Raw genomic sequence first — 12,726 nt, forward strand, 5'->3', positions numbered from 1 at the left:
CAACCAAAATGTTACAGAAGCACGTGCAATGTGCAATCTTTCAAGTTATCCAGAACTACTACTACTAACCTGCTTCTTCAACCTTTTGACAGTAGATTAGATAATAATTTAATCATCCTCACCAAACCTGACTTCCAAACACTATAGAACATTTGATCGTGGGGATGTCCCAGGTCGATTGTGGTATGATGTACAACCCAAAAAAGGGGGGGCAACAACTTTGGTCAACCCTCCCCTAAAAACGCTCAACAACTCCTGGCAATGACGATGGGTAGATCACACTGGCCTTTTTATACTGTGAGTAGATTGCAGTCTCTTGGGAGTTGGACGTGCCTGGTATAGAACAACAGTATGTTTTAATTAACCCAAAATCCTTACCCAGTCAAGTGGATCCACAGCAAGCACCTCCTGGCAGAGCATCACTGTCACTTGCCAAGAGGAGGAAAGCAAGGTGGCAGCAAGGTCAAGGCCATGCAGACACATTAGTGGATCCAATTTGGTGCTCCCACTAGTGCATACACACACCCAACCTCTTCACCACCTTGGCTCTCCACCCACCGGTAAGCAGCAGCAACACTACTGCCAGGAGGCTGTTGCTGTAGCTCTGCCCCACTGAGCAAGCAACAAAGGTCTGCCAATTTGTTGCAATTGTATCTTTCCTTTCCCCCCCTCTATCTTCTTTCTTAATGTTTCTGCTTTCTTAATGTTTCTGCTTTCAGTGTCATCCCAGTGGCTGTTTGATAGACCTCTGCCTGCAGATGGGTGTCATCATGGTTTTAAAACAGATGTGGAACAACTTCATGGAACTTGGCTATCCGTAAGTATGAACAGAGGCATAATATCAAATGCTGGCTTGATGACTGTATCTGCTGGCAAAAGAAAAGGCAGGAAATGTCCTCTCCTGCATGGCTAACTCTTGGAGGTGCATAAAGAGAAGCCGTCTCTGTGGAACTCTGTTTCCTAAAGAATGAAGTGTTTGATACTAAAAATTAATGCTAGATGCAGGACATGACAATCAGTTGTAATATTTAAAGGGATTTTGGATAAAATTTAGCCGTACTTTATCTGCAGAGACATTTAAAGTGTTGTAACGTGGTTTGGGGGGGAGGAAATCTCAAAGAGTGTTTGCAAGCACCATCAATAAGTCATCAGGCTTTGGTAGGACTGTGTATTCTCAGGGATGTCCTTCTCTTAGGAGACAAACGTTCACAAGGAATGAGAGAAACTAGGATGGTGATGAGTTAAGCCATCAGGTGAATGATTAAATTGTTATCGTGAGCTCTACCATAGATTCTATGCTCTTACTATCTCATACAGGTTACTCCAAAATTGGTGGGCACGACGCAAGATCAAGAAAGGAGGGCAGTTACTGGAGCATAAAATTTCTCTACCTCAGTGGGAAAAAGATTGGAATCTACAGCCCATGAATCTCCATGGTCTGATGGATGAGTACTTAGAGATGGGTGAGCGTTCTTATGAAATTGCCCTTTTTAATAAAAAAAAGAAACTGGTAGATTCTTGGCTGTGAGTCCGGTAAGACCTGCTCCCTGCCTTGCAGGCCTTTTCCCACCTGGTCTGACGGACTCCAGCTACAAAGGTGAGTCTGTTGAATAGACTCTTGGGCTGGAGTATTATTTAGGTTTTGTTGATTGCGGATAGAGTTGTTGCTGTTTTTGATATTAATTATCTTTTTTGTTTTTTGTTTCGCTTAATTTGGTTGTGTACTTTTGATGTTTTATTTATTGTTTATGATTACTTTTGTTACGTTTGTAATTATGTGATTTTTTGTGTGTGCTGTAAGCTTCGTTGAGCATGGTTTAAACTATGGAAAGGCGGCATACAAATAAAATTATGTATTAGACATGGATCCCCCTCTTTTCTTTTCTTTTCTTTTCGACCATCACTTTGAGGTCTCTTGTGAAAGTTTTTCATAATACAATAAAATAGCTGCTATTAACAATACAAATAGAATAAGAGTCCTCTCTTAAAAGTAATTCTTAGCCCTGGCCACCAACAGAAGATAGTTGCCCCTCCCAGCTCTCACCTGGGATCTTCCCTTTCTTCTCCTAGCCTCTCACCTTGGGACATGGACATTTTCCCGACTCGCACCTCCATCAACCACCTACCACCCCCATGAGTATACAATCTCTGAACCTTAATAAAGGCCCGAATCATAGCACTCCAAAGAAAAAAGAAGGGTAACCAAGAGTGGTTCTCCCTTTTTGATCATGTGTACTTTCTTTCCAGTTCTACAGTTCGGCTTCACCACAATCTTTGTTGCTGCTTTCCCCCTGGCACCTCTGCTGGCCTTGCTCAACAATATCATAGAAATCCGGCTTGATGCATATAAATTTGTCACGCAGTGGAGGCGACCGATGCCTGCAAGAGCAACTGATATAGGTGAGACAAAGCGCAGTCACTGTAGCAAATTCTTTTTATCGTTTGGTCCGCAAGTTTTGTTTTTGGTTTACCTAAGTTACAAATACTAACCTACATGAGAGAGAAATCCCAAGCCCTGCCTTGGAAACAGTGAAGCAGAACTGAGTAGCAGGTCTCCTGCCACATTCATTTCCACGCTGCTTGTACTACCCAGGGCAGAGGGTAGCAGTGGTCATTTTTCACTCTCTTGTTTTCTGCTGTATCAGCTCCAAGCACAGGTCCAAGTGCTGCTGTGTGTGATCCACCAGTTCCCAAATGAAAATAGATGGCACCAGAAATAATCTGATATGGTCCCCTAGCCTTTTGGAAGGGCAATGATGTTGTTTTCATACCTGCAGTGTAATAATTATAAATGAGTCTCAAATGAGGCATCACATACTGTGGCTGTGGATGATAAATTTGCAAACTGGATCTAAAAATGAAAGCTGTTTGTTTTCTAGACTCAGTTCGAATGAAGGGCAAGCTGTGCAGGGCAATTGAGAAAGTGCAGATTTAATTCTATTTTAGAACAAAGGCTTCTTTGAGCATGGACTGGAAAAAAGTATTAAATAATCTGCTTTCTCATGTTTGCTTGTTTTGTGTTTAGCCTCATGATAATTATCCTCTCCTAGGGATCTGGTATGGAATCCTTGAAGGAATTGGAGTCCTAGCCGTCATCACCAACGCTTTTGTTATTGCCATTACATCTGACTATATCCCACGCTTTGTTTACGCATACAAGTACGGTCCCTGTGTCGATCAAGGATACAGACAGGAAAAGTAATTATGCCTTTTCTGTATTTTTCACTTTTGTATTTTGACAAAAGTTTGCATTGCTTCCTTTTGTATATTTGTTCTTATATTTTGCACATTTTGTTATGGTTACAGTGGGCCAGAATGGATTGCATCAGAGGCCAAGCTAGAGAACTTGAACTGTGTGTGTTCAGTTTTAGTCAGATTCTAAAAGTGAATGAGACAGCTGGAAAATTTCAATTGCTTAATATGCCCCCAAATAGTGAAATACCTAGAAAACATTGTGCTAGGCTACTTCCCCTCCAGGCAATTACAGCAGAAAGAGGGATGTTAACAGAAATATAGGGATGCTCCTGATTGTTGTCAGCCATATCCCTGTGTCATGGTTCTCCCCACCTCAATTAGGGATGGAGGAGAAATTCATACCGGTTTCCACTTTAAAGCAGACCTATGTAATTCATGCCTCCTGAAACAATACACAAAGCAAAACACACATATCCGTCAAAATGCACACATCTCTGAATTTTGCAATACAGTTATACAACAACAAAAATGTAGTCATGCATATATTAGAGAATGTGTTCATAATGTGTATATTCACAAAAAAGAAAAGGAAATACATTATATTAGGTAAAACTGCATGCAAAAATGTGTATATTAGAATACATATGCACAAAAAAGTTTTTCATTAGGATTTTTAAAATAAAAAATAAGGACCTGAAACTGATGTGGCAAAAAGAGAATCTCAGCAAAACTGGCAGATTTGCCTCTAATTCTAATTGACCTCATATCCTGATGTACAGAACGTAGCTCACCCAGTGGTGATCCCAGCTTCCCAATATTGGCATCACTGCCACTTGCTAGGAGTGGCAAGGCTGCAGTGAGGCTGGGACTATGAGACCTAGAAGACCTGCTCCCTGCCTTTTCCCACCTGGCCTGGGTGGGGAGAACTCTGACTGACTCCAGCTACAAAAGCTAAGGCTGCTGAGCAGACTCTTGCTCTGGGGTCTTGTTGAGGGCGAGGTTGTTGCTGTTATTGATATTAATTTGTGTACCCTTATTTTAGAACTTCCTATGATTTAATGTGGAAATGGTTCAAATTGGTTGTGCGCTTTTTGATGTGTTTCACTTATTGTTTATTGTTTTGTTTTAATAAATACACTGTAGCATTTAACTATTTAGTAAAGATCATTTAACCTTTCTTTCCCCCTGGAGGCTTCTTAATTTTTGATGTTACCAATTGACAGTGTGTGTTTTTATTCCTTGGCTTTACAGTTACACATTTAATAGGTGGGTATGAGGGAAAAGACTGCTTAACACAAAGAGTTTTATATATATTTTTCTAATCTGCTCCATCATCCATAGCTCTTTCTTGGCTCTAACTCTTTTCACAGCCAGTATCCTGCCTTCCAGATTTTCTATCCCAATGAGATAACAAAAAAGAAAAGCTTTGGGCCTAAGTCTCAACTGCAGCCTCATCAAATGATACCATTAAAATTGATGCAGTCCCTGTATTTTATTGGCTCTTTACTGAATGAAAATGTTTGTTTATACTATGTTGATCCTGACCAATGCCATTTCCGCCCTCCTACAAACAATGTTCTTCCGCCTAACAAAGGAAAGCCATAATTTCACTGAGGGAAAGGCGGGAAAAACCCAACCAAGTGCCAATCAGGTTGAAAGGGGAAAACATTCCTTTCCAGCCCTGTCAACCAATGACCCAAAATTGGTCAATCTGACCCAGGGGTCAGCAAACATTTTCAGAAGGGGGGCCAGTCCACTGTCCCTCAGACCTTGGGGGGAGGGGGGTCGGACTATATTTTGGGGAAATAAATGAACGAATTCCTATGCCCCAGAAATTACCCAGAGATGCCTTTTAAATAAAAGCACACATTTTACTCATATAAAAGCAACAGGCAGGCCCCACAAATAACCCAGAGAGGAGGGAGAAAGGTTGTTTTCTGCTGCTCCAGAGAAGTGGACACGGAGCAATAGATTCAAGCTACAAGAAAGAAGATTCCACCTGTTGGGCAGTGGAATTTGCTACCAAGGAGTGTGGTGGAGTCTCCTTCTTTGGAGGTCTTTAAGCAGAGGCTTGACAGGCATATGTCAAGAATGCTTTGATAGTGTTTCCTGCTCGGCAGGGGGTTGGACTGGATGGCCCTTGCGGTCTCTTCCAACTCTATGATTCTGTGATACTCATGTAAAAACACACTGATTCCCAGACCATCCACGGGCTGGATTTAGAAGGCAATTGGGCTGGATCTGGCCCCCGGGCCTTAGTCTGCCTATCAATGCTCTAACCTGAGAGTGAGCAGACAGAAACCTCTCAAAGCAAAATGGCTGTGAGCTCCAGGGGAAGCAGCCTTATATAGGCTTCCCCTCCCCTCTTCAGCAAGGGCTTATGGGACAGCTTTTCTCCATGAGCCCATCACATAGAGATGATACTGGACAAAGCCTTGCCCAAATTTTTGCTGCAATCTATGGGTCACAGCGTCACTGGGCAAAGGCATCTCGTGCTTATTGGGCACAGAACGGGGCTTACTGTAGTGCTCAGCATTTCCCATATGTTGGGAGTTTCAGCATCTAAGGCTGCACATGTGTGCACATACCAAATATCTTTTTGTCATATTGGGAGATTCATTTATCCTTCCCCCTACCTACCCCCCATCCAGGCAGTGGCATCCATTATTTCATTACTTTGATTGCATGCATACAGCCCAATGTTGCATGTGAGGACCTCTGAAACTGGGCCAGTTTAACAGCATTAGTTGCACACCTGCTACAATTATTGCATTGCCATATGGTATCATTAGTCAGTCTGAGAAGGGGACCTGGCTGTATTCAGCACCTCTGATTCTGGTTGGCCACTGCACAGTATGGAAATGTTTTGACCTTTTAGATGAAGAGTTGGATTATATGCTCACACAAAGCATAAACCTCATCTTACATATTCAATACTTTATGGGTTTCTTGCAGCATAAATCCCAAGAATATTTTGGCACCATCATCCTTTGAAAATATGATAGGCATGGCATTTGAATCATAGGCACACATTGATAATGGCAAGGAATGTGAATGAGACCTGCTTTGCATGCATAAGCACAACAGAACCATGATGAGCTCATTTCTCATTGGAAACTATTTCCCGGGCTTTCTTTTTTTCCAGATGTTTGAGGGGATACGTCAACAGTAGCTTATCAATATTTGATCTGAGCGAACTCGGCATGGGATATTCAGGATACTGTAGGTATGTATTGTGCCACTTGATTAATTTCAATGGAAACCCCAGAAAAGCTTGACCCAAATTGCTGGAGTCTTGAATATCCTTTTTAACTGCTTTGATGAATACAGTCAATAGAGTTCAGCTGAGGGGGAGATGTTGAAATTTTGCAGCAAATTTACCAATCCACCACATCACTATTTATGCACATGGTTAAATCGCGTTGCTGTGTTTGCTTTAAAACATTTATATCCTGCCTTCTAAGACTCACACCTACTTCGATAATAGATTAAAAAAAAATCAAAACCCAACAGGGCAAAGGGGTGGGGGTGGGGAAATGCTAGAAGGTCAGTGGGAAAGAGCACACTTTTTGCACTTCAGAAGGGCTGCAGAAAAGAAATGTTCAAAATCTCATTGGGTAGTTATTCCATAGCCTTGAGGGGATTGCAGTGCTGCCCTAGCTTCACATCATGTGGGCCTCACACACAGCCCATGAATAGTACAGGATCATATTTACTGTCAGAAGTGGGGGTATACCAGACCGCTAACTTCAGACTTCATTTTTGCCTTGTGCATAATTCACCAATATTGCCTTTAATATTCTAAGGCATTCATTTATTTTGCAACTTTGATCATAAATAGGCACATCGCTTACCCCTCCTTCACACTGTTTTGGTGGGTTTCCATAAATAGCTGCTTGTGTCTTCTGCCAAAACACCGCTGAAATGGGGAGCTCAGGCTGTCTGCATGGTTACAAGTGCCTCTAGTTTTCCCAAATGGCTTTCATCTTCTTTATTTCCATCACAGGTACAGAGATTACAGAGCGCCCCCGTGGAGTTCGACACCCTATGAGTTCACCTTGCAGTTCTGGCATGTTCTTGCTGCTCGACTGGCTTTCATTATAGTGTTTGAGGTTAGTTATATAGCTACTGTACAAAGGTAAAATTAACATCCATTGGTCTGCCCACATTTGCCTCTGGCCCCACACACTGTTGGAATATGGCTCCCAAAGGATTACCCAGAAGACATTTGTTTGAAAAAGTTTCTCATTTCCTGGTGTAAATGAAGCACACATTCATAACCCTCTCACTGCTGGCATTATGTTCGCATAGGGAGAATTGGAGGAGCTGTTTTAAACCATGTAATTTTGGGATAAAGGAAAAGGGGGTTCTTCATCACTGGTATAAGATGTATTCTATCTTCCCCTTTCAGCCCCCTGCCACAAGGACACAGTAGATCACTGATATATGCTAATACAGTATTAATAATCAAGTATAAGCAACTAGTCAGTGCATTGCTTCCCAAATAGCATACTGCAGCGCTCCAAGCAAGACAGATCAGTGTAAGCATTTTAAATCTATATATATATATATTCTCTCTCTTTTCAGCACCTTGTTTTTGGAATAAAATCTTTCATTGCCTATCTAATCCCAGACATGCCCAAAGATTTGTGCGACAGAATGAGAAGGGAGAAATACTTAGTTCAGGAAATGATGTATGAGGCCGAACTGGAGCATTTGCAGAGAGAACGGAAAAAGAATGGCAAACAGTATCACCACGAATGGCCTTAGTTTATACGGAAGGAGAGTCACACCATCAAGACTGAAAAAACTCCCAGGGCGAGCTGAAGAAGATGGGAAGATTTGGGAACGAGGCAAAGGAATTCATCTGCATGTATATCCTGCTGTTGGGAAAGAATATTATCAAGCTTTTCTGTAAACGAGGCAGTGGGTGGGTGGGGATTGTGTTACCAACAGTCAAGACAAACAGCTACTTCCCCTTAATGGTCCGTGGTAAAGACTGGATGCTGTCTCAGCTGCAACTACGAAAGGAGGTGGATTCACCAAGCAGCAGTAGAATGAGCTACAACAAGTCCGCGAGAGTCATGCACAGCAGCATTCTGGAAAAGAAACGTCTGTTACTTGTAAAACTTTCATATTAAGGGCATGATTTTTTAAAACAACAACGTGTTTATTCACTCCTTCTACAGCTTTCAATTGCTCAAATGAATTTGTATTGCCTATGATGTGAAAAAAAAATCAAGCAAGATTAATTGTTGCCTTTGTGGCCATAATTTGATGCTATAACAGTCCTTGAGGCTTCCCGTTCTGTCAGGTTTGTCCTCGTCTCTTGTTGAGATTGTGGATGTGGCTCTGCCCTTTAAAAGGGATATCAGCCTGTTCAATCTGTACTATGCAGTTTGATGTTTGCACATCACCTCTTGTCCATTTGTCTTTATAAATCAGTGCAGGGGTGGAGGGTGGGGAATCAAAACAGCTTCACCATTAGAAAGCCTTAAGGCTGGGCTCTGGAGATGCTCTCCGGCCAGGGGGAAACTGGTTTCTGCATGCGGCACAACTTGTTTATCTCATACCAGAATCTTACACGAGGAAAATTACATTGCACCCAGAGAACCTTGGCCGAATGCAGAAGCCTGTTTCATATGTAGTTAACTGTGCACATAGCTCAGGTCCTGTGGTATACTTTTGCTCTCGATCTGCCCGCAGGCGTTCGGAGCCGGCTTATACACCTTTGCACTGCTCTTGATGCAGCACTTTCTCGGGATGCAATGCGACCTTTTCAGTGGTTACTGATAGTAAATGTGCAGATTAAGGTCATCTCATATCTCTGAAGTGAAGAGTCCTATCCATGCTCTAATGTGGCATGCAAAAGTATAACTGTGCAGATATAATCTTCTTGTTGAGCTACCTGGATTTTATATAGTTCACCAGCCACATCAACTTGAAATCTCATGGCATTGCAAATAAGAAGCCAGTTTTATTACCTGCCTTATGCGAGCTCCTGCTTATGCAGAATATAAAGTATAACATCATGGCTTGCTTGTTCAAAGTTAAAAGAAAGAGGACACCCCCTCCCCCCAATTTTCCCCTTATAAAATCAAAGTATGGAAAGAGGCATGGGGGTAGTATTCAAGTATCCCCCGGTTTTATCCCTTCTTAAATTTTTGTTTCAAAACAGTACATGCCCTTGCAGGGACCTGCACTTTTGATTCTCACATGCCTACAGCTGAGAGCAATATCATTTGATGGCTTTGAAGTCATGATTTTATCTAATGATGCTTTACTAATTATCATTTATATTATCTACTACTTCGAAATGTGGAAGAAATGGAGCACTAAACTCAAACAAGTGTGCAGGATTCACTTGTACATGGGGACCAAAATGTTCCTGGGTTTTCCTTTTGTAAAAAAATTCAGGTGTAAAATTCTTATTTATATCAACCAAAGTAAATTAACAACTCCACGCCCCCCTCAAACCTTCAAACCTTAAGAGTCACTTCATTATAATCAAGCACAGCAATGATATCACATATATATATATAAATAAATATTTGCATGAGTCTTAGGATGACTTCTGTAGTTTAGGGGGGGGGGCGGCACACCAGATTGTAGAAATGATCTTGTTATACAGGGGACATGCATCACATTCCATCATTTGGAATCATAAGTGATCTAATTATGATACATTATTCTAACCCTGTGGGATTTTTCTTACTATATTTCTGTCACATAATTAATGTTTTTATATGATGACAATCTTGTTTATAGTATCATAATGCCCTTTTTATATATTGATACCCAAATTCAGGGGAGGTTGTGCAGATGGAAACTCGAATGCACCCCAACCCCCACCTCACGGGCTTCCTATACATTTCAATAGAGGAGGAAGCACTGCACATGTAAACATTGGTGCTGATGACCTCTGTTGAAGTGCATGGAAATGCCTGCCTGCACATAAACACTATGGGTGCATCAGAGTACACAAAGATCTCTGGATTAGGGGCACAAATGACAAAGTGCACACTTTATTTGTGTGCTGTAAAACATATCTTATGTTACCTTTGTTTTGCTACTGTTGAGTTTTGCTGTTACGTTTTACCTAACTGCTGATTGCCTTGGCTGGATCCAAGCTTTAAAACCAATATGGTTTGCCAAGTAGTCAAGTTAAACTATGATTCTGCTTGGCTTTTCTTCTGTCTATCCCACTCTGATCTATTACACAGCTACATTCGGATTGGTCATGTAAGAGGGTAATGCTATGCATATCTTCTCAGAAGTAAGTCCCACTGACTACAGCAGGATTTACTCCTAGATCTGAAATCCTGAGCCCACATTTGTAGAGAGTAGATGCCATCCGACTCAGATGTGTTTACTGCTGAGTAGATATGCTTAGGATTGCATCATCAAATGTTGTTTTCCCCACACACTTACTTGGTAAGCACATTGAAAATGCTCACTTGTGCCCTTTTGTATTTGTTTTAAAAACATGCATTATCAGTGTCTAACAATTTGCTGATCTATAGCCATTTGCTTTAGCTGAGAGAAATGCTCTGCTTGATTTGGTTTACTGTGGTTGCATTGAATGCAAATTATCTTACAAAGATATATGGCACACTCTGTTCTCAGGAAATATGTATTACATGAATGCTGGTTAAATATCTTTCTCTTTCCACTTTTCTTTTTGTATTTCTAAATACTTGTCTTTCCAAACAAATTACCAGTATTAGTAGTATGTGCATGCAAGCTGAATTTGTGGAATCTCCCAAGCTGCAGAGCTTCAGAACTAGCATCCATGCAAACAAACTGCTTTGGATCATTGTTGATCTAGTCTACAATAACTTTGGTCTATGCATGTTCTTTCAGGGAAGAGTGCATGAGCAGCTACAGTCTGGCTTTCAAAATACTACAGTTAGTTACTAGTCCAGAATGTCTTAACTATTACCAACTAAAATCTGTGTCTTGATGCAATCAGAAGGAACCCTTGTTCCAGAAATAAATATTTGTTTACGATTTGCTATTCTTATATTTCACTCTCCTTCATTTTGCGTTGGCGTATAAATTTTGAAGTGGGGAAGGCAGTGGGGAACTGTTGGTGGGGATTTATAAAAAGAAACCCTTCGTGCAAAACCTCTTCTTGCATCTGCATTTTGAGAGGACTGAAAGTGAAAGAATCAAAATGTGAATATAGAAAAAGCTTATATATCTAGTTGGGGCTCTAATTGGCACCTAGCCTTGTGTAAGAGGACACATAACTCAAAAGAGAACGTACGTCGGTTTTAGAAAGCCCCATGTTTAATATCTGGCACTTCAAATTAAGCAAATCTTAGGCTGCAGAAACTGGAAGGACCTGTATCTGAAATTCTGCAGAGCTGCCATTAATCAAAGTAGACAGCACTGGGCCAGCTAGATAGATCAATAGTATAATGCAGTTCACACTTGCTTCATGTGCTTATAAATCTAAAGCACTGGAGATGGATTGGCACGTTACAATGTAATATTTGTCAATCGCAAGATCATTTAATGCTGAATTTGAGTCTTGAGTGGCTTTTTTAGGTGCCCACCTTTTGTATACTGGGCCCTAATTATTATGCATGTTTCCCCTATCTCTGCCCCTTACATTTTATAAAAAAACTTTATAAAATAATATCAGAAGATAAATGGAAGCATTCCTTCACCAAGAACACAGTAATGTCTGTCCTCTTTGTTTGAAAGGCAGTTGTGTACCTCTGGAGCAGTGTTTCCCAAACTTGGGTCTCCAGCTGTTTTCCCCATCATCCCTGACAACTGGTCCTTCTAGCTAGGGATGATGGGAATTGTAATCCAAAAACAGCTGGAGACCCAAGTTTTGGAAACGCTGCCCTGGAACATGGAACCTTTTCAAACACAGAGCCACATGCCAAGGATGCGATGGGTCAGAGGCAAAAGTGGGTGGAGCAACTGGTGCTAATTTTACTTTTTACAGTGGAGTCTTTTCTGTACCCTCACGGGGCACATACACACACTTACTTCCACATTCCATCCAAACAAGAAAGATGCATTACCCAAGAATAATCTTTATTTCCCTTTATTGTTTACCCTTAATTAAAGGATGACCAACTTGTAGCCCTCCAGTTATCATAGGACTCCAATCCCCAACAGTTAGTGGTCAGGAATGAGAGTTGAAGTACAACTGGGGGGGGGCTACATGTTGTCCCATCCCTGACCTAATCTTTCAAAGTACATGCAGGGGGTGGAATTTGAAAATGAAACAAAAATATTTTCCTAGAAAATGCCAATCAAGTGAACAAAGATACCATGACATACATTTCTCATTTGGGGGATGCTGTTTACTTTATGAACGTTTACATGTACAAATGCAAACTAATGACTGTATCATTCACATTTGAAGATTGCACTTTTGTTATAAATTTGGATATTGTTAAAGCGGGCACCATATTTCTTCAACCAATGCAACAGAAGTAACTTGGCCCTTAGTCCATGGGTAGGCAAACTAAGGCCCAGGAACTGGAGCCGGCCCAATCGCCTTCTAAA

At 41.2% G+C, this 12,726-nt stretch overlaps 1 protein-coding gene across 3 annotated transcripts in view; it reads left to right on the forward strand.

The window, feature by feature from the left end:
- ANO3 (anoctamin 3) overlaps positions 1-11,401 on the forward strand; it is a 231,475-nt gene extending 220,074 nt beyond the window's left edge. For all 3 annotated transcript variants that reach the window (XM_035117599.2, XM_060275243.1, XM_060275248.1), the window contains 7 exons: positions 720-817; positions 1,318-1,463; positions 2,248-2,400; positions 3,051-3,198; positions 6,341-6,421; positions 7,202-7,307; positions 7,783-11,401. In XM_035117599.2, the coding sequence (XP_034973490.2) occupies positions 720-817; positions 1,318-1,463; positions 2,248-2,400; positions 3,051-3,198; positions 6,341-6,421; positions 7,202-7,307; positions 7,783-7,965 (915 nt within the window). In that variant the 3' untranslated portion in view covers positions 7,966-11,401. The remainder of the gene's footprint in view (positions 1-719; positions 818-1,317; positions 1,464-2,247; positions 2,401-3,050; positions 3,199-6,340; positions 6,422-7,201; positions 7,308-7,782) is intronic.
- The last annotated feature ends 1,325 nt before the right edge of the window (positions 11,402-12,726 follow it).

The sequence above is a fragment of the Zootoca vivipara genome, chromosome 1 (assembly GCF_963506605.1).
Source record: "Zootoca vivipara chromosome 1, rZooViv1.1, whole genome shotgun sequence".
Lineage (NCBI taxonomy): Eukaryota > Metazoa > Chordata > Lepidosauria > Squamata > Lacertidae > Zootoca > Zootoca vivipara.